Source organism: Nelusetta ayraudi, unplaced genomic scaffold (assembly GCF_046127955.1).
Source record: "Nelusetta ayraudi isolate G7.1 ecotype Tasmania unplaced genomic scaffold, CSIRO-AGI_Nayr_v1 ptg000042l, whole genome shotgun sequence".
Taxonomy (NCBI): Eukaryota; Metazoa; Chordata; class Actinopteri; order Tetraodontiformes; family Monacanthidae; genus Nelusetta; species Nelusetta ayraudi.
The window spans coordinates 1,456,138-1,478,081 of NW_027466092.1; the positions used below are offsets into that span (position 1 = coordinate 1,456,138).

At 46.9% G+C, this 21,944-nt stretch overlaps 2 protein-coding genes across 3 annotated transcripts; one reads left to right on the plus strand and one right to left on the minus strand.

The window, feature by feature from the left end:
* Positions 1–205: 205 nt before the first annotated feature.
* On the minus strand, positions 206–2,870 carry LOC142893215 (suppressor of cytokine signaling 3-like). Its single transcript, XM_076033567.1, has 3 exons — positions 2,595–2,870; positions 1,514–1,850; positions 206–1,002 (listed from the first exon to the last, which is right to left on the minus strand). Exons 2-3 carry the CDS (start codon positions 1,607–1,609, stop codon positions 457–459), a joined length of 642 nt encoding a protein of 213 aa, XP_075889682.1. The 5' UTR covers positions 1,610–1,850; positions 2,595–2,870; the 3' UTR covers positions 206–456.
* A 2,003-nt stretch (positions 2,871–4,873) lies between these two features.
* pgs1 (phosphatidylglycerophosphate synthase 1) lies at positions 4,874–21,565 on the plus strand. Of its 2 annotated transcripts, none has more exons than XM_076033557.1 (11): positions 4,874–5,010; positions 7,304–7,517; positions 9,400–9,477; positions 12,764–12,851; positions 12,940–13,129; positions 14,105–14,283; positions 15,378–15,568; positions 16,287–16,584; positions 17,894–18,042; positions 18,130–18,253; positions 21,094–21,565. In XM_076033557.1, exons 1-10 carry the CDS (start codon positions 4,895–4,897, stop codon positions 18,247–18,249), a joined length of 1,623 nt encoding a protein of 540 aa, XP_075889672.1. In that variant the 5' UTR covers positions 4,874–4,894; the 3' UTR covers positions 18,250–18,253; positions 21,094–21,565. The 2 variants fall into 2 exon arrangements, with proteins under 2 accessions (XP_075889672.1, XP_075889673.1); XM_076033558.1 differs by lacking the exon at positions 21,094–21,565 and adding an exon at positions 19,044–19,185.
* Positions 21,566–21,944: the final 379 nt, after the last annotated feature.

Consider the following 21,944-nt stretch of genomic DNA (forward strand, 5'->3'; position numbering starts at 1 on the left):
CCCCCGCCGCCCCCCTGTCTTTCTGTCTGCCTATCTATCCCGGCTAAGTGTCAGGCCGACACAGCAGGACGTTCTGACAGCCACCAGGGGGCGCCGGCTGCACTGGCTCTGCGGTCGCTAACGTGTTGCAGTCGGGGCTTAATCTTCTGCGAGGCTCTGCTCTGCGTCCGGGTCAGTCCTCGGAAATATTGACCCTTGACCTCTGCCACACATATTTTGTTTGTTTGTTTGTTTGTTCTTTTGCACTGCAGAACAGACGAGGTAATGGTCAGTAGGAGTCCAGGCAGACGGTGTCTGTCAGTGCTGAGCTGGACGAGCCTCTTCTGACTGACCCGGGCTGTTCCTGGTCAGCGTCCGGGTGAGACGCCCGCAGGAAGTGGTCCGTGGCGCCGGCGCTCCTCCTCTAGCCACCATGTGGTCCGTGTGGTGGAACCTCTCTGGTTCCTGCAGCTCATATCATATGGGAGCGTCGTACTCCTGCAGGAAGTCTTTGAGCGTGTGTGGCAGCTGCTCGGCCCGCTCCGACTCCCCGAGGCCATGGTGGTTCAGAGTCCTCCTGCACATGTGCTGCAGGGACGAGAGCGAAGTCACTAGGGGGCGACGTAGCTCCAAAGGAACCCTCTCCCCGCCGGTGTTGATCAGGTAAACGCTGCGGCCCTTCACTTCTCCTCCGCCGCAGGCCTCATTCCGGCCCGGCCCGCCCTCCGGCCCCTTGCCCATGTAGTGGGCGATGAGCTTCAGCACGCAGTCGAACTGCGGCAGCTCGCAGGTGTTCTGGGGGTCCGGCTGCAGGAAGAAGCCGCCCCCCTCGCTGTGGATGCGCAAGTTCTTGGTGCCGCGGATCGTCTGGACCGAGAGGGTGAAGAAGTGGTGGTGGTCCGAGGAGTCGCGGATCAGGAAGGTGCCGGGCGGCTCCGAGCGCAGCATGGAGCTGGCCTCCCGGCCCCCCACCGCCCCCCAGTAGAAGCCGCTCTCCTGGAGCTTCCGCAAGGCACGCATCACCTGCGACAGGTGGAGAAACGCGCAGGCTGAGTGCCGTCATGCTACGTCACAGTGTTTTAAGACTCATTTATTCGGGCTGGCATTTTATACACAGCCACTGACTGGACTGCTACTTATTGGTTCCCATTGTGTTTTAATTATGTTTTACCAATTTCGCACAACAGCTATCGCAAACCATCGTCCAACACACACACACACACACACACACACACACACACACACACACACACACACACACACACACACACACACACACATACACACACACACACACACACAAACACACACACAAACACACACACACACACGACTTAAATACATACGGACATACTAGCAAATTTTTTTTTATTTTTTTTAATTAATGGCTTCAATGATGAGAGCAGAACTTCATCGCCATTAACATTCAAAAGGGTCAGAAGGTCAAACGCTTGTTGCTTCTGCACAGCTTTTGTGAAATAAAACAGCAAAAGAAACATTTCACCATACTTTTAAGACCATTTTTAAGACTCACCTGCTGGAAATGTTCATGTGAGCTGAAGGGCTTGAAGTGATGCGGGGTGAAGTTGGCGCCCTGGACCCTGCCTCCCGGTGAGGTCACGCTGCTCATGGCGAGGGGGAGGGCTACCGTGGCGCCATGGCCCCCTGCCTCCGCCCGCCGGTCGAGAGGCAGGGGGCCCAGCAGGGGGCCGCCCGGGTAGGCAGGTGGGAAGGCAGGGGGGCAGATGGGGGGAGAAGAAGGGGAGGGGGAGTGGGGCGAGGACGGCGGGGTCACACACCGGGTCCAGGGCCCCGGGGCCGAGGGGTCTGATGCATCCAGAGAGGGGCTGGGAGAGAGCACCTACACACAGCTGGGGAGGCGAAACAAAAAACAGAGTTGCGCGTCAGGGCATGACGTCACACATGAAGTGAGATAGGATAGGAACACCAGGACGGGGGGGGGGAGGAGAAGAGAGACTGGCGGTGGTCGGCTTGCAGCAGTGGCAACTGTGACACATGCATTGAGGCGGCGGCGAGTTATATTTAGTCTAACAAACAGGTCGGTAGCCTGCAGCAGCTGCTCACTGCAGGGCAGACGGCAACTGGATCCTGATTGCTTTCAATTGTCTTCGATCGGCTGCACCGCAACATGGGAATTCAGGAACGGGGTCACAGTGAAAAGAGTCCGGCGCGATTTTTGTCCAGCCGACTCCCCAGCCCTCCTCTGGTTCCCTTCCTCTGCCCTCATTCACCAAATCATTCAGCTCGGGTGGCGACACAGAGGCCCCATTCTCCGGTTTCAGCATGACCGAAATAAATAAATAAATAAATAAATAAATCATCTTCAGTCCGGGCTGCTTCTTGCTGAATGCAGCGGGGAGCCCGGAGCCGCCTGCAAACCGCCGTGCGGGATGGATGCCGGGGACACCACACGGGGGGGGGGGGGAATGACGGCTGCACTGCAGCAAACCAGCCTGAGCCGGCGGCTTCCACCGACTGACCGACACACCGTCCTCAAAGCCCAGGCAGCCACTCTGTCACGCCGTGTGTGGGAGCAGGGGACAGGGCCAGCAGCAGTCCTGGGTACACAGAACACCGGGGCTCGGACCACTTACCGTGCGGATGTGTCGAACCGCGCACCGCAGCAGCAGCTCGTCGCCGAAGGGAACGATCCGCAGACTACCCGAAAGTAGTGCCAGATAAACTACCAAGCCAGGCATTAAAATCCGAAAGAATACATGATCCACAGATGGCGCGCGTGTTTGTGTGTGTGTGTGCATGCGTGTGTGCATGTGTGTTGAGCCCTGAGCGGAGGAATGTGGCGGCGGGCTCCGTGCTCGCCGGACGGACTGACCGTGTCTGTGGACGCAGCCTATTGGCCGCCGGCGCCTACTGAGTAAAGCTGTCTCTCGTAAGGCCCCGCCCACCTCCATTCGCAGCTCATTCCAGGAAACGCGCGCGCGCACGCGCCCGGTCTCGCACGCACACGCGCCACAAGCACGCAGTGTGTGGGGAGGGGTAGGGTAGGGGGTGGGGGTGTTGTTGGGGCTTGGAAACGAGCGAGGCGCCACGGGCTCGCGCACCGCCGCCGTGGCAGATGGCCAATAAATAATCGGCGTGACCTTTGGCGCGCGCCGCTTCCTGGTAGTGCGGCGGCTTTCCCGGCGGACAAGGTGGATTCATGGAGACGAGCTCGCGGGACGATGATCGTCTGCTCGAATGTAACATTGAGGCTACAGCACAGCGGTGGGAGCTCTGCAGGGCGTCTGTCTGTGTAGCAGTGTGTGTGTGTGCTTGCGTGTTTTATAATAAAAGCTATCCACAAGCAGACACAATATTATTTCATAGTGTGGAATCTCTTTTTTGAGAACATATTAGGAGGTTGACTGTATTTTAACTTATTTTAACATTTTTTTTGTTGCCTACGTTTCTATGCAGTACCATGTTGTTATAATAATAATAATAATAATAATAATAATAATAATAATAATAATAATAATAATACAAAGTTATTTCTAAATAATATTTGACAGATAATATAAGATTATTATTCGTTCTGCTCCCTTTCATTTAGGAGTTGGGAATGCTTTTGTTTGTGTTTAATTGTTTTATTTTACTGTTAGCGGCACGTGCTAACCACTGCGCCACGTGCCGCTAACATGGATGGATTCTCTCCGGGTTCTCCGGCTTCGAAGGTGAATTGGAAACACTAAATTGTGTATGTGTGAGTTGTTTGTCTCTATGGGTGTCACCTTCCCTTTGCCCTATGACAGTTGGGGGAGGCTCCAGCAGGCCCCTGTGACCCTGGTCTCAGGAAGAAGCGGGAATTGAAAATGGATGGATGGAAATTATTATTATGAGGTTAATTTTGTAAAACACCCAGTATAAGGTTTCACAACCCAGGTGCCTTTATTTTGAGCTGCGATAACGCTTACCACAAGGAAGGACTAAGCTGCGATAACACTTACCACAAGGAAGAATTCAATTAAAAATGTACTCTCTCTGAAGAACTGAAGTGATCCTATAGAGACCAATGGCTGCCAAGAGCTTCACACACACATATCTTCTTTCTTCTTTCACACCGTCGGGAATGATTAACATTTTACCGTACACGAGCTGGTTAGTGTTTAAAGATAAAGCCCCTCAGGCACTCGTGCCGTGTCAGGAAACATCTGACTTACTGGTAGTGCTATTAGGCAACATTCAGATAAACTGCTCAACTGGTGCAACACGACATGTTCCCAATAAAATACGTGCTGTTATGAAACTGCTCTGGAGGATTGTTGTTTTTCTTGTCTAAAATATCTTCCACTAAAATGTAAAAAAAAAAAAAAAGACATTCATTTAAAAAAACACACAAAAAAAACACTGTTTATACAGGCAACATTACTTACTACTTGTTCTTTCTAACCATAGTAAGTTATATTATGGTTGATACAAAGTTTATTACTATATAGATGGGTTTTAAACATATATTACTATTATCTATAATTAATTATATTATTTAACTAATTATATTTAAACAAATGTAAAGTAAATGTATAAGTATGTATATAAGTAAAATGTCATTTTAGTAATTTTTGATAAGGTAAAATTTTCGTGTTAGATGCACTTGCATAGGAATGATGTTGCATTCCAGGAAAAAGAATGAAGAACAATATAAATGAGACAATTCCTCCCCTTTAATGTTTAAACACTAACTGTGACATAAAATCTAAACAAACTGAACTAATACTTGATTTTCCATTCAAAGGCATAAAAATATCCAGAAATTTCAAAAGAAAATAATTCCCACGGTTACTTAACATCAAGCTCAACAAATAGTACGTTCCACAGACATATAGGAGCTTTAGCCATGTCTGTCAATTCAGTGTTGTGTCAATAAAGTTTTTTTCAAACACGCCCCGCTACAGTAATGGCGGCTCCCATGACTTGGAGGAGGCTGCTGTACTCGGTGTACTCACCGGCTGTCAGCGGGGTTTTCAGCCGAATATCCGACCGATTTTTCCGTGTCGGGGACAGGAGAAGAGGGTGAGTTAGTATTCTTCTGTCACACAGACGAAAACATGACGATACAACGAGTTTATTCAATGTATCGGTCCAGCGCCTCTCTCCGTGGAGAAGAAGGTGTTCTTGCTAATATGTTACGTCTCTATCAGATGCGATCATTTTATTTATACTGTCACGACAGTGTGTGTCGTCCGAATGCGTTTATTCAACTCGCTGCAGGTGTTTTATGTGGGTGGAACAACACCGCAGTAAAGGTTGAAGAGAGGCTTCACTCCGCAGTGAAGTTAGTTTCAGGTTGGCGACGGCCTCTTAGGGACCGTCATCAAATGACAGTGTAAACGACCGTTTTGGTCTACTTACCAAAATACATTTTAAATACAGCATTTATATATATTTTTAAAAAAATAAAAAAATAAAAAATAAAAGTTGACTTAGTTAAATTACAGATTTGAAAAAAAAAAAAAAAAAAAAAAAAGTATTTAAAAAATATCCCACCAGTGTCCTTGACCAGTTTGTAGTGTTACATAGCTGCTGTGCCACTGCTCCTCAGATGAAGGATAAAAACATTTCTCCAGTGTTGTATGAACCTTGTTCAGTTTGTACTTCCTTACTGGTTTGCTGCTCAGTCTAAATGTGCTGTTGCAATCAAAAGATGAGATTCATTTCCATATCTGGACTTAATTAATTTCCTTTTTCTTTTCTCAGCGTCTTCAGTGCCAGGTGATTTAGACATAGTAAACAAGTGTCTGTCTTCCCATCTGCAGCTGACTAATCAGCTCTTTTTTCTTTTTTTAAAGCAGCTTCTGAACCTCCCTCTCCTTTCTTCATTTTACAGAGATACATCTGTCTCAAACTATTGAAAAACATGTACACATTTACCTTTGAATATTATTATAAAATAGCCAATGTAGAAAATATAGGCTAAGGCATGGCATGTCACATGACATGGGAGCTATCAAAAAACATGCTTTGAATGTCAGTAACTAATAATTTTAAATGTTCTCTTTTTGAATGTATTATTAAAACTCATGGTTCTACAACGAGAAATCTTCATTTAACAGAAAGCTTCCATTAAAGAAAAAAAAGAATGACTTTTTTTTTTTATGCCTGAAGGTCTTTGGTTCTCAGTCAGACAGGGTAGATATGCAGTCTGATCGGTAGGCAGCCAAAATGACAGCCAGATTTGCAGATAGGTAGACAGATCGGCAAAGCCAGTCTTGTCCCGTGCTTTGAGTTTAGAGGGGGGTTTTGTGCAGTCAAATGCCAGACTTCCTGCTTATCAGTTCTTTTAAAGTGAATAGGTGGAACATTGAATGATTAAATTAGCCTCAAACCAACATTCATGTGACAAATGTGACGTTTTCTCTGCCTTGGTGCTGTAAATCTGCCACACTGTGCTGTGGGAGTCAGTCAGTGAGGGGAAACATGTCGCTGGATGTTCCTCCTAACTGCAACTAACAACCCCAACCATCCCCCGCCTTTCCTTCGCGAGGATCACACCAGCGACCCTGTCAATTCGCTCGCCGTTGTCTTCCGATCGGTTTGAGGTTTTTCAATTTTTTGTGGAAGAACCTCAACAGCATGCGTTGCCAGGAAAAGTGTGTTTAGACTTCATCCTGCAGGGTTGTTGTATTGCTTGTCATGGAATATTTCTTATGTGTTTATGATAAAATTTTATGGCTTACTTTTTTTAAGTAAGGGTAAAAATGAAAAAGGAAACTAAACTGAAAATCCTTCAAGTTTGCTTTGTTTTTTCATTTTTGTGTATAAATGTCTTATATATCAATGACTTTGACAGATTTGCATTTTCATATTTGCTGTATTTTTAGGTTGCGTACTCCAATATTCCATCCCTTCTGTTTCATCCCAGACTCCTGGAGTCTCCACACAGCCAATTATCTAAAAACCTCTCGAGCAGCATATTTAGCCCGATGTTTCCAGCGTCCTTATAAATCCAGCGTTTTAGCCTCCAGGTGAACTCAGTAACTCAGGTGGTCTCAGAGGGCGGAGCCAACACCTAGCTGAGGGAGTGGTCATTAACATGGCTGAGAACCCTTTGTGACATCACGGAGAGCTGATTTAGAGCGCTATAATGTTTTATCCCACACTTGGAGCAGCAGAAGAAGCAAAGGATGAACTTTTCATATTATTGGTAAATGACACTTTTAAAGCACCTGCCAGCTTTCAGCAGGTGGCAGTTGAGGTGGCAGGAGATGCCAGTCAGCTGTCTGCTGCTTAAAGGTCCAACGTGACAGAAAAACTGATGTTGATATGAATTAAAGGTATTTTTTTCCGTCTCCTGTGTCTCCTCCAGGTCCTCCGTGCTTCTGCTGGCCCCCCTCCTGGCTGAAGCTGACTCCGCCCCCTGCCACGACCCCTGGCCCCCCGGGTCGGTCGGAGCTCAGGGCAGCAGCCACGGCCTCTGCAGCCACTTCAGATGGATGGCCGACCATGTGCCCGCCTTCCGGGTGCCGGGCGCCCGCGTGCACATCCTGACCTCCCCGGACCAGTTCTACCAGGCCATGAAGGTGTGTGGTGCTGTTTGGTATGAGGAAGGAAACAAGTATTTGGTGTGTGCGTGTGTTGATGGGTGACAATCGTGGCAGATGATAGATGTTTTTCCAGCTGCAGTAGCAGCAGCATCATCAGAGCTGGCAGCAGCAGCAGCGCCTGACACGTCGCTACACGTCGTCCATTCCATTCAAACTGTAAATCTGCCTTTTAAATCTGCTTTAATGTGCAGAAACAGCGTTTCCCCTGCCTGGTTTCTCATAAAAGGCAGAAGTTGCTTTTGGGATTAAACAATATACATATATATATATTACCATCTGTGATCTCCAATACCTGCCGTGTGTCACCACATCGGGATCTTTGATCCTACTAATTTTACTTTTTTCAACCCAGAACAGGAACTGAGACTGGGGGATTTGGATTTTCAGTTTGCACCCCAGATTTTGCCTTTTGCTGTCTGTCTCTCGAAAATATCGCTTGTCGTAGACATGCAGAGTTTTGAGCCGCAAAAACTTTATTGAAACTCACTCAAGGTGCATGTTTTAAAATCTTTTCAAACTCCTGTTTAATTACGTCACCGCACCAGTCAAGGCTTCACCTGAGGCTTTCTTAAACATGTGACTTGATGTCGAAGGGTTAAGTTAGGGCACCTGGACTCGTTCTTCTAATCTTGAAGACGCTTCTCCTCCTCATTTCATCTCCAACCCTCATGAGAAGTGAAGAAGCATTTCGGATGAGAGGTGAAACGTCTTCGGGATCACAAGAACGAGTCCAGTTGCCATAACTCAACCCTTCTACCTGAAGACGACCAGGATGACTGATAACCTTCACAGACATGTCGCCGTACACTTTGGGAAGAACATGTGACTTGATGGTTCAGGGCTGTGTGAACGGGTGTGACCGACACACTCACTCACACTCACACACTCACTCAACCACACACCGGCATTTATTTGCTGCCGCTTGTTGACGTTACTGATGCGAAACAGACCAAAGCTGTTCCGAGACACTGAAAACTGTTAACATGTGACGCAACAGAAAGTTCCTGCAGCAGCATAACGTAGTCAAACATTAGGTTGTCAGCAGCGTGTTGGTTGCGATGAGGCATAACGCGGCAACTTTTTAATCACAAGTCTTTTGTCCACTCCATTCACCCGTAGTTGACACTGAACGACAAAGGACCCACATTTGAACTCCTGTAAAATATGTGCATATGTGTAATAAGTGGATCCAGATGCACTGTTTGGAAAGAAATGTTAACACAAAAGATCAAATATGAAATCCTGTGTTCTTTTGCTTCTCAATTAAGACGCTGTGTTATTAATTGGTTTACGTCAAATACAGAAATAAAAAGAAAAAACATGATTAATCGCGCGGTTAACTATGTTAAGTCGGAGATTAATCTCAATTAAAAAGGGAATCGTTTGACAACCCTAATTCACACCAAGTCAAGAGTCTTTGCAGAAAAGGAATAATTGTGTTTTGTTGTTTGTTGTTTTGTTTCTGAACTCTAGTAGCCTGTGTCTGCAGCAGTTGCTGGTCATCACTGTTTTCAAAGAACAACTTGAGTTTCTTGGCACTTTTTGGATTCTTAACTGACATGTTAAACTGCAGCACAAACGGCCTCTGCCAGCTGTCACACATGAATCCAGCAGTTCCTCCCTCATCACTCCAAGTGTTTCCTTGAAGACTGTCACCTCTGTTTTGCTTGGCGATTTATACACAAAACTGCCTGGTTTGTAACAAAACGCGCACTGTCACAATTCAATTTGTTTTGTTTCGCTTTGCTTTGCGTTGCGTGCAACAAACAAGGAAATGTACTTTCCATCCACACCTGGTTACTCTTCCCGCTCCATGACCCTCACCTGCATCTCACTCTGCTTTCTGCGCCCCCTGCAGGCTCGGATCAGGACGGCCCAGCGGCGAGTGGTGATGGCGTCGCTGTACCTGGGGACGGGGCAGCTGGAGCAGGAGCTGGTGAGAACATTGCCTCCTGCAGGGATGTCTGTGGGTCTGTGTGAAGGGTGTCAGTGGTGCAGTTCCCTTGGACCTCGGTTCCAGCCAGCGGTAGCGCACTGTGGCGGCACAGCTGCATTGTGGTCCGCACTCTAAAGTACAAAAACAATGCAAGTAGATTCAGGCCAGCTTTAAGAAACTCGAGAGAAGACGTGGGGGGCCACAATGGGTTCTAAGATTTGACCGAGGGTGCCGGAGCAGACGCAGATGGATGCAGTGTTTTGGTGACCCACAAAAAATATGTAGAAAACACAAGCTTTCATTTCAATTGAAAATGAACAAACGTTGCAACAAAATCAGTGTCTTTGAAGCCCCACGGTATTTAGCTCTTTATTGAAATGACTCCTAAAACACAGAAACAATGACTGAAATGCAGCTATTTTTATGACTTACTTTCTATTGATCGAACTTCTTCAAGTCCGCCGGGCCGGATTAAAAAGCTTAACGGGCCGTAGTTTGCCCAGGCCTGTTGTAGTTGATGGTCGTTTGGTGGCTGCGCTCTGAGGTGCCCCCTTGAGGTAGAACGCATCAATAAAGGCACTTAAATAGGATAGTTAAACATTTTTTTCCCCGAAACTGGCCTGTTGCCATTTCCTCCTTGAAGACATATGAGCAGATACATCCACCTTAAATTTGCAGTGGCTGTTGTTTTCATATCCTCAAAACTCATCAGATACACAATCCAACTCCAAAAGGCTCTGAAGTTGGGACCTGCACATCCCTGCTATGAAATAATAATCATAATAATAATGATGTGTCATCATGATTATGTAGCCTTGCAACACATGAGGCAAATACTGAAAACTGTATTTTTCAGAAACCATTGATAAAACTGAAACCATAGTTGCTGTGGTGAGAGTTCGGCTTCTTATCGTCCTGACGACACTCTCGAAATCCCCTCCATCCAGCAGCTACGTCTGGAATGTAGTTCTGGATCTGCATCATCCCGGAAGAACAACTACTGTCCTATAAAGTTACACTATCATTTGATCAGCATGGTGAATGGGCACATCACAACTTGCCTACAAGGAATTGTTGGGTTGTGTATCAGATGAGTTTAATGACACAGCCGCTGACGATTAAAGGAAATGTTCCAAGTCATGGGTCCACAGGGATGGTGGCAGTGGCCGCAGAGCAGAGAGACACAGTGTTGTGTGGTTGGTCTGGAATGAAAGTTCTCTTGAAGGATGCGACCCCAGAACAAGATGCAGGGCCTGATGGGAAACTGGAGGCACCCCCTCAGTAAGCCCCCCCCCCGTCTTAACCACCACAGTCTGCCGCTGCTCGGATCTTCTCTCCCGCCAGAGAGCCTGGATTACTAGAAATGTTGAGTCAAGCAGGGCGGGCAGGCGGATAGGCGGGTGGGTGGGCGGAGGCCTGCTGACGCCTGCTTTCAGAGTCGTCTAGCTGTAATCGAACTATGCTGGAGCTGAGGCGATGAGAATGTTTTGCTGGAGCACAAACTGGCCAATGTGACGCTGAAGCTCGACAAAGTCGTCATCATCAGAAACACCAGGGGAATTTTTACAGAGTTCCCAGAGTCTGACCTCTTCCACATCTTTACTTTTCATCTCCAGACTTCAGTCGAACGCCTTCGTATTTATTAATCCCCAGCAGTGCCGTTAACTCTCTGTTTACAGCCTCCTGATTAATCTGAGGCTGTTTTGGAATCTCCGCATTGGGTTTTGGAGGAGAAAAAAAATCAAGCTGATCTCTGAATTTACTGAGGTCACCAACTTTGGAGAGGCTATTTCTTTTTTGTCTGCTTGGTTTTTATACCTTTTTGTGCTGTCATTTGCAAACTCAACACCAAAGTTAAATTGTTCCATTGTCAGGGGAAGACTTGTTTTTCCACTCTGACAATAAACCTACATTGAGGAGAGGAACTCTGATTATTCTTCTTATTGTCAGAACAACACTCTTGAGGCATTAAAACTCTTGAAAAGGATCCAGATCCATCCTTGTCTGAACAAGATCTCAGGGCCCCAAAACCTCCGGGCAGCCCGACACAAGAGTGCAGACCAAATGTCTTGAACAAATAGTTTGTGGTGGACTGAACAATGGCAGCGAGTGAAATCACGCCTGCACGCCAACAGGAAATACTCTGTGTTCCCTTTAGCAGTCCGCAGTCACCAGATTAGTTTCCGTGACTAATTGTTTTGTAAAACTTTAACCATATTTTCAAATGTTGCCAGCAGCAAACATGTTTCTTTCTGCCTCCGGTGGCAACTGGAAACACAGCATCACATGACCTGTCACAGTCTTCTGATCCAACCGTCTGCTTGTGTCACTGAACTGGAGTCCAACAAGCAACTGGTATCATTTTTAATATATATATATATTTTTTAATTGTTGAATAATCAACAGGTTCTAGTCAGTTTTGTTGTGACGTCTGAATCCCTCCAGCCTGATTGGTTCATTACATTCTTTAAAAAAAAAAAAAAAAGTCGTTTCCAGGGTAAAACCTGGGTGTTTCTTAACCAAGCCCCCAGGATCCAATATGACAGCCCATTCATTTCAATAGAGTTGCTCACCTGGTGCACATGCTGAAAATGTTTTTGGCTTCCTGGTTCCTTGTGCATCATGCGGCCACACATATGATGCATCAGGACACATCAGCCAATCAGATAGCGCCGAGACACAGCAGCACGTACGACAATGTGACATCCCTCCTGTAATATTTCTGGGGATTTTGTGGCTTTTAGAATTTTTTTTATAAAGATTAAAATCCAGGACTTAAAAATACACAGTAGAAAGAAAAGGTTGTCCTGTTTTACAGGCGATTATTTTTGTAGTGCGGTCTGTGGGGGAAAAGTGCTTTATGGGCCACATGGGATTTTTTGGTTGCAGTACCTCGAATGGCCACTGGAGTCATAAATTGCTGCACCGCCATATTGCCTGACCGATATCCAGTTCTTAAAATACCTCAGCTGGTTTGAGCTCCTGATGTGGCCTGGAGGAGGAGCTGAGGGTCAAAGGTCAACACCAACACATTGTGTCGGGTTTTTCAGAGTTGTGTGGCTGTGTAGATTTGTCAACGACCGACACCTGCGCCGTCGACGGCGAAGTCTATCTCTCCACACAGCCGTGGCTCCAGGGCGAGCGAGCAAGGTAGCGATCAGATTGTGGTGTGAAGCCGCTAGATTCGGCCCTCGCGCTCTCCGCGCAGGAAGTGGGTTCATTTCTGCCGTATTCCACATCACTCTTGACTTCCCCCATCGCTGAAATTTAACCCCTTGTCTCGCAGGTGGACTGCATGGAGGAGGCTCTGCAGCGGTCGCAGGGAGGTGACCTGAAGGTCTCAGTGCTGCTGGACTACAGCCGAGGCTCCAGAGGTTCTTCTCTCCCTCCAGCGGCTCTACCTGCTTGTCGCCTGCGAGGCCTCCTCACCCCGACTCACCCCTCTCTGGTCTCCCTCTGCAGGACGGGTCAACTCCAGGACGATGCTGCTGCCGCTGCTGCGCCGCTTCACCTCGCAGATGCGCGTCTCCCTGTACCACACGCCGGACCTGCGGGGGCTGCTGCGCCTGCTCGTCCCGCAGCGCTTCAACGAGACCATCGGCGTCCAGCACATCAAGGTCTACCTGTTCGACGACAGCGTCATCATCAGCGGGTGCGTCTGTGTTTCCCCACGCTTCTCACACGCAAAGCATCATGGGAAACACCAGAAACACAGAAAAAAAAAATCACTTTCACATTCCAGTGTGTGATTTAAAGAAAGACAAACAACCTGCACAAACAGCTGAACAAAATCCAGCAAACATGGAAACATTTTTTCATCTTTTTTTTGAACAAGGCCATTTCAATGTTAATCATTGCTGTGTTTTTTTTTTGTTTTTTTTTAAACTAGCTGCTTCCTTGCAAACCAAAACTCTGGAACCTTTGTGACCTGTTTAAATGCATTATTTGCAACTTTAAATTGTTGTTATATTATTCCTGTCCACTGTCTCGTGCAGCTTAAAAATGTGACTCTGAAGTCACTAAAATCTGTCACTGCTGAAGAGATAAAGTCACTTCAACTTCCATGTTTTAATGTTCTTATTTTTGCCCTTTAATTAATTTCTTTCTGGGCATTAAAAATATTTTGCACAAGTGATTTAAAAAAAAACATCTCCAGCTTCCCGGTCGCGGCCTGTCTAGTATGAATTTGACCTTTTCTTAGACGTCATTCATGGCTGATAACCATCTGAATCTCTGCGTTAAACCGGAAATTACTTATTTTTCCAACACGTCCGGTACGTCTGAGTGGCAGTCAGTACAGTTGTTGTTGGCTGGGAATCAGGAACGACAGCGCTGGTGGCGGCCACTCACGGTGACGTGACCATTTTTGACGACTTTTTTTTAACAAATGCATCTGCTCGGATGACGTTCTTTCCAAAAACACGAGCAGCGTCTGGCACCAATTACATCCATCACATTTAATTCAAGCAAATGTTTCTTGGCCATTTAACACTGAGCTCCAGCTGGTCAAAACTCCCACTAACAGGCTCATTTTAATCCATTGGTCTCCATTTGGACATTTTTTGGTCTTCTAGTTTTTTTGCAGACTTTCTTTTTGATTCCTCCGGCCTCGTGCTTGTGTCCGCAGGGCCAACCTGAGCGACTCGTACTTCACCAACAGGCAGGACCGCTACGTGCTGCTGGAGAACTGCGGCCAGGTGGCCGACTTCTTCAGCGAGCTGGTGGCGGCGGTGAGCGACGTCTCTCTGCAGCTGCAGCCGGACGACTCGGTCAGCGTGCTGGAGGGCATGGTGCACCCCTACCAAGGTGTGTGTGTGTGTGTGTGTGTGTGTGTGTGTGTGTGTGTGTGTGTGTGTGTGTGTGTGTGTGTGTGTGTGTGTGTGTACATACACACGCACAGAAGAGAAAATCCTGACAATTTCACATCCAACCTCATGGTTTGCCAACCACAAGAGCTCTCTGCATCTGTCTCACTGTGCGCGCGCGCAGATACACACACACACACACACACACACACACTCCTACTGTAACTGGAACAGGAACACAGACTGCCAGGATGTTAGTTTGGTTTTGGGGGGAGTGAATGACATCATGTCTGCAGAAGTGGACCGCCGAGGTAACCAACACCAGGAATAGAGTTGTGATGTCACAGTGTTGCTGGAAGATGATATGGTACACACACACACACACACACACACACACACACACACACACACACACACACACACAGTCCAGTAAAAGACATTAGTCAGAATAACGATGGTGAATAATGTGTCACTGCTGCATTAAGCCGCCAGGCTGGTTGGGCTGCAGTCTGATGCTGGTGGTGATGGAGGAGGAGCTGCAGCTCAGTGGGTCTCCAGGTCATCACAGGGACACACACACACACACACAGACAGACAGACAGTTGCTGTGTCTCAGTTGGCACTAAAACATCTGCTTTGAATGTGACAAAGCACACACTGGTCCAATCACGTGGCTGCTGTGGCTCCTGGTCAAACACTGTCTGCCGGCTCTTCACCGGATGGATGTGTGAAATAAATCCGGCAAACGTGTGAGAGGTTCCGTCTGGTGTCTCGCATTGTTCATTCTCGTCTCAGACGTTTCTTTCGCTCTGTTTCATCAACAGCCAGTTTTTACATCAGGGAAATTTTATTTCTCCCAAGAAAAACAAAACAAACTGGTAAAAAAAAAATGAGTCACGGTGGGAAAAGTAAACGGTTCCTCTGACTGCGACAAAGTATTTCATTTCATATTGGCCCAGGTCTGCGTCACGCAGCAGCCAATTTCCCAGAATGCTGCTCTTCAATCAGAAGGCAGTGACCCAGAGGTCAGTCCACCGCCTGCTTACTGTCTGTCTGTCTCTCTGTCTGTCTGTCTGTGTCTCCCTGGACCGCCAGGCGACAGGAAGGAGTTCTCTGCGGTGGCCAGGAGGCGGATCATGGAGGTGGTGAACGGCGCCCTCACCAGGCAAAGCCGTGAGGAGGAGCAGGAGGAGCAGGAGGAGCAGGAGGAGCAGGAGGACACCTGGGTGTTTCCTCTGGTGCAAATGAAACCTCTGGGGATCCAGGTGGACGAGCAGGTCACACAGGTGAGGGGTCACATGATGAGCTCGGCCTGGTCTGATTGCTCCTTTCACAGCTACACCAACACACTTGCAAGACTCCAGGTTGCTGTGTGTTTGTTTTTAATGTCTTGGATCGGTGAATCGTTCAAAAAAGCATCAGTTGAGGGTTTACTAGTCTCATGTGCTGGGAACAAACTGGTTCCTCAGAGACGGTGCTGGTTAGAATCTCCAACAGCAGCCGACTGGATTCCACTGGTTTACAGAGAAAAGGCGTCTTTTTCTGGAAAAAGAGCGGAGGAATTAGATTTGAAGTCAAATCTCCAGGACCTGGTGCGTCCACAGGCACTTTGTTGCCGCGTTACTGGTTCTGTAAACGGTCGCATCCCACAGTCGGAGAAGAGAAGGAAAATCTGATTCGAATTGGAGTTTTGCTTTCTTTTTCATGATAATAATCAGACGTGTTTCATAATTAAAGTGAACGTCGCTGAGCTGAAATGCATCTGGACTCGAGTCTGAGCAGATTAAATTCCAGATCCGAACAACCAGAGACTGTTTGCGTTTCACTGATACGTGTCAAACAGTCAGTCGACCGCAAAACCACAACTGCCTGTGACGGGAAGAAGGATTAAAAATAACAGACCGGAATAAGAAATGACTGATGGAGTCTGAACTGTAAAGGAATGACTTGGATGACTGTGTGAATCACTGACTCACTGGCTCACTGACTCTTGTTGACCCGCAGCGCCTGCTGACGGACGCCGGGCCCGACTCCACCCTCTTCCTCACCTCGGGCTACTTCAACCTGACGCAGGCCTACATGCGGCTGGTGCTGGACGCGGGCGCCGGCGCCAACTACCGCATCCTCACCGCCTCGCCGGAGGTCAACGGCTTCTTCGGGGCCAAGGGCGTGGCCGGCGCCATCCCAGCCGCCTACATCCACATCGCCCGCCAGTTCTACCAGCAGGTGTGCCAGCTGGGCCAACAGGACCGCGTGCACCTGCACGAGTACCACCGCTCCCACTGGACCTTCCACGCCAAAGGTGGTGGGGGGGGGGGCTTTGTACATTATGTGATGAATGATTGTGCAATTTAATCTCTGCTGTGGTTAATGTTAGGGATGCCAATTATTGATTCATTCAGTAATGATTAGTTGATTAACATTATCAGTCGATTAACAATGAATTGATAAGCAGTGATTTTTCCTGAGAGCCTAAATATCACAATGAGATTATCTAACCCTCCAATATTGTTGATGGTCCGATGTGACCTTTTTCTCTCATGTCCTCTCGACATGAGAGAACAGTAAAAACACTCTCAACATTGATCCTCTGACTTTAAGTTGAATCTCATGGTTCACATTGCAACTTTTTTTTTTTTTTTTTAAATAGTGTTTTGAAAGTAACTTGTTCCCAGTATATTATGAGCATCGCAGTATCTACAGGTGAATTGCCACTTTCCTGCCACTGCACTGTTTTAATGATATCAACCACCTGTGTAAAAAATGTTCAATTAATTGTCATTAATATAATTTAATCGATTAAGTTCTTAATCGACAATTAATCGATAATTGATTAACATCCCTAGTTTATGTACATTATTTTAATTATTATAAGTTTATTTAGACACCACAGTACAAATTGATGAACACTGAGTACATGAGTACTCAGTGTAAATAGGCCAGACTTAATGCTAAAGTTCATCCATAGTCCCCAAGACAATACAGCAATTGACATAAAAAGTCCATAAACACCCACAAGTCCATCAAACACTCACACATGATAATTGCATAGTGACAATATTATATAAAAACACATGCACCAGCCATAGACGTACAACTGCACGTCCTCGGCCAGAGGGGGGGTGTGGTAGGGGGTAATGGCTTCTAAAATGTGAGAGAGGGTGTTTGGTGAGCCAACAAAACACTCATAAATCAGAAGAAAATGAGCTTTAATGTCAATTAAAAAATGTTCAAAAGCGTTACAACAAAATCAGTGTCTTTGAAGCCACACGGTGTTTAGCTCTTTATTGAAATGACTCGTAAAACACAGAAAAGATTGATGAAATATATAATTTGTATAATTTTTTATATTCGGCCGGATTAAAAAGCTTAATGGGCCGCATATGGCCCGCTGGCCGTAGTTTGCCCATGCCTGGTCTAGCGTGACAGCATTGCCGTTGCTTCGTAGTCCAACAATTGCTCCCTCCCTCCCTCGCTCGCCCATTCCTCAGGGTTCTGCACCGCCGCTGGCTGGGGGATTCCTGCATAATTTCATTCTCCCTTTTATTTTTATGTTTGTGGTCGGCGCCGCCGCTCTGACTCATCGCCTCCTCTCCTCTGCCCTCCTGCAGGTCTGTGGTACTACCTCCAGGGGCAGCGGCGGCCGTGCCTCACCCTCATTGGCTCCCCCAACTTTGGTTACCGCTCGGTCCACCGCGACCTGGAGGCCCAGATCGCCATCGCCACGGAGAACCAGGAGCTGCAGAACCAGCTGCAGGAGGTCCGGAAGGCCTCACAGTTCCACCAGCCGCTAACACAAACAAACAAACAAACAAACAAACAAACAAAGAGCTGTCTTGCTTTGCAGGAGCAGGAGATGCTGTACCAGCGCTCCACCGAGGTGTCCAGCTCCACCTTCCAGCAGCCCAACCGCCACGTCCAGCTGTGGGTGAAGCTGGTGACTCCATTCATCAAGAACTTCTTCTGACATGGTAGCGCGCGCACACACACACACACACACACACACACACACACACACACACACACACACACAGGCAAGCAAGCACAGGCGCTGTTCTCTCATTAGTTTCAGTGTGGCAGCAGCTCGACCAGTCGAACAGATCGCAGTGTGGTGTGAAAAAGGGGAATTTCCAAACTGGTTTTGGTTCCCTCTGCCACTTCAATCAACCTGAAGCAGCTTTGCACTGAGGTGAAGTCTGCACAAAAAACAAAGTGGAACCCACGTCTACTGGTGAACAAGCTGCGTTTAGCACGTAAAGTGGCAAGAGTCTCTCGACAAAGTTTCTCAAGGAAGAAAAACACCAAGGGATCATCAGAGGTTTCACATGCGTCTTAGAATAGAATACAATAGAATAAATACTTTATTAATCCACCCAAGGGGGGAATTCAAGTCTTGCAGCAACAAAGAACATCTACACACAGGACAAACCGGACTCACAATAGGTCGCGGTTGTGCCCGCAGTGCGATAGAAAACAATGAATATCAATAATGCTAAATAAAAAAAAAAGCATTCAGTTCATTTAGTTTCGTGACCTTCCACCAGTTTATCCATCCACTATTTAAATAACAACAAGAAAAAACAACAAACCGCACGCACGCACGCACGCACGCACGCACGCACGCACGCACACACACACACACACACACACACACACACACACACACACACACACACACACACCCAAGCTGCGGCTTCTTAAAAATGTCCACCGTCACTGTGGTGAGTCCCAAACGGTCCCGTTCCCTCCTCGTCTTCCCAGCACCGTAAATCAACAAAGTCCGAGTCGGTTCGGGGGCTCCGCCCCCGTCCCAAAGGTGAGTCAGCGCGTTGCTACGGCAACCGTCTGGACTTACTGGAGGTCAGCGGGGGAGGTGGTGGAGCCCTGGAAGTAACTGCACATTGTTGTTGTTGTTATTATCAGTACTGGTAAAAGTAGTAGTAGTAGTAATAATAATAATAATAATGATAATAATAATAATAATAGTAATAATAAAATTGTATTATTATTATTATGAAAATGACAATAATAATTACTTAAAAAACAGCTGGTTCACGTGGCCACAGTCGATTGATGGGAAGACACCAGAAACCAGGAAGTGTCGCCAGCTTTGTGGTGACCGTAATTGGGCGGGGCTTTTACGAGGAGAAATTAACCCGCGATCGGAGCCAAGAGTCGTAAATAGATCTGTTGACGTATCACCGGCGCCGTCCCGCTGAAAGAAAAGACAAATGATATGGGAAAAATGTAAAACCAAATAAAGTGAAGAGGACAGTGTGCCTGTCACACAGGAGACTCCTTTGATCAGCCGCTCATGACAACAGGAGGCTCGACAAACACGCACACAAGTGCGTGGAAGGAAAAGGTTTCCGCGAGGCAGCAGCGTGATACGCATTGTTGCTCATATGTTTTCAGACCACTTTCAAACAAGAAGCCCTTTGTGCGTGGTAGATCTTGTGACCTGGTAGCAGTTGAACTGGAACAAAACTAATAATTATCTCCGTCTGTGTTGAAACATTACATAAGGATCAAGTCAAGTCATTTCCTTTTCATTAGTTAGGTTTTTTTCATTCATCCCGACGCTCTTGTCGGTGGATCGGCTGCCAGATGTTTTTCCGCAAATGGTCTCAGACTGACGACACTTAAAACTCTTCTTGGTTGGATTAAAGGTGATTAGTTATTTTTCTTAGCCGCGTACCAGATGGAATCGAAAAGCCGCAGCCAGGAAGTCAGGAAACACTGAAAAAAAAGTTTTTGTTTTTCCCCCAAACCTTTTTGGGATTCATTCATTCATTCATTCATTTTCCATCCCCGCTTCTTCCTGAGCTCAGGGTCTTGGGGGTCTGCTGGAGCCTCTCCCAGCTGTCTTAGGGCGAAGGCAGGGTGACACCCTGGACAAGTGGCCAGCTCATCGCAGGGCCACATAGAAACAAACAACCATTCACACTCACATGCACACCAACGGGCAATTTCAGAGTGTTCAATTGACCTCATGTGCATGTTTTTGGACTGTGGGAGGAAGCCGGAGAACCCACGCAGACACGGGGAGAACATGCAAACTCCACACAGAAAGGCCCCAGGCCTGGAATTGAACCCATGAGCTTCTTGCTGTGAGGCGGCAGCGCTAACCACTGCGTCGCCCTTTTTTGGATTCATTGATGACATTTTGTCACAGTGACAATCTTTGTTTTCTTTGGATCTCTTCTATGAGAAGATGTTGGCATACAATCTCGTTTATATAGCATTCATCACAAAGTCACACGTCAGGCTGGTTTATGTTTTTATTTTTTAGTATGTGGAAAACAATAATTCAACAGCCGAGGCTCATCTCTCCGTGAAGCAGAAAAAATAAACCCTTGAACATCAGCTTTATCGGTTACGAGGGCAACAAAAAGTTTCCTTCTGTTCACTTCCGATCAGGCCTGTTGTTCCAAACCAGGCTGGAAACTCTTCAGTCTCTGCAGCCTAATCAGCTCTGCTGGTGAAACTGGACGCTGCACTGGCTTTAACACTCAGCCCTGTGTCCTAAAATATTTTTGTAGAGTAGAAAAATATTTATTTTATTTTATGAGTGGATGATTTCTTTGTGTTTGGAAGCTGAAACATCATGTATTGTTTCTTTTTGTTCTGACACATATAGTGCATATATTGTTTTTGGTTAAAAAAAAAATTCACACACAGCATCTTGGCAAAAACAGACAAAAGGGATTTTATTTTATTGCTTCAATAGTGATAAGGCAAGTAAGCACGACATAATCAGAATGTGTCTGAACTTTGAACGCTCGCTGAAAATGATTCTCTTTGTGTGCAGGTGAAACGAGCGCTGATTGGCTGTCAGTCCACATCTGCAGACAGGACGGTGGGGCTTCCTATTGCATGCTGGGAGTCGTCTGCTCTGCCTCGGCATCCACCCACATCAGTGTGTCCCGGAGCTCGCTCGCTCTCTCTCTCACACACACACACACACACACACACACACACACACACACACACACACACACACACACACACACACACACACACACACACACACACACACACAGGGACAGGTGTGGGAGGTGCATTCAGTGTCATGTTCACACCGAGGACTCTACTGGTGAATGCCGGTACTGCAGTGCCACTGGACCTGGCACGTCAGTTGTCCAATAGCAATAAGTGGAGCCGACAGGTGACCAGGTGGACCTGGGTTCTGGCCCACAGCAGTAATTTAATCCAAGTGTACAGTGTGTTTTTGTTGCCGTCTTTGTAAATTAAACACGTGACGTGAGACTTTTTAATGACTACGGCTGTGTAAGATTTTGATTTTTGGCACCTGGAAGTGCTCAGTCATGATGAGGCCGCAACAGCGCTGTAGCTGTTGGGTAGAAGGAGAATAGGACTGACTGGGAGGTCTGGGGTTTCATCCATCCATTCATTTTCTATACATGGAAAGAAGCAAAGGCAGGTTTAAATAAAATAAAAATGAATAGATCACCTTTTATATAGATTAAAGGGAAATACAAACAAAGCCGCAAATTCAGACCCGTCATACCGCGGAGCGCTTCATGTCAGTACTCTGCGGTTTACACTGACCCCATGTGGTCGGACCAAAGTATTGCATGCATTTTTCCTAAATGTGGTTTTTAGATGCTGCTGCACGGATGAAAAAAAAAATCCACCATT

Coding starts and splice junctions, on each gene's coding strand:
- pgs1 (XM_076033557.1), top strand. CDS start 4,895: ATGGCGGCTCCCATGACTTGGAGGAGGCTGCTGTACTCGGTGTACTCA. Junction 7,518..9,399: donor AGTTCTACCAGGCCATGAAG/GTGTGTGGTGCT, acceptor CGCCCCCTGCAG/GCTCGGATCAGGACGGCCCA. Junction 9,478..12,763: donor GGCAGCTGGAGCAGGAGCTG/GTGAGAACATTG, acceptor CTTGTCTCGCAG/GTGGACTGCATGGAGGAGGC.
- LOC142893215 (XM_076033567.1), bottom strand. CDS start 1,609: ATGAGCAGCGTGACCTCACCGGGAGGCAGGGTCCAGGGCGCCAACTTC. Junction 1,003..1,513: donor CACATGAACATTTCCAGCAG/GTGAGTCTTAAA, acceptor CACCTGTCGCAG/GTGATGCGTGCCTTGCGGAA.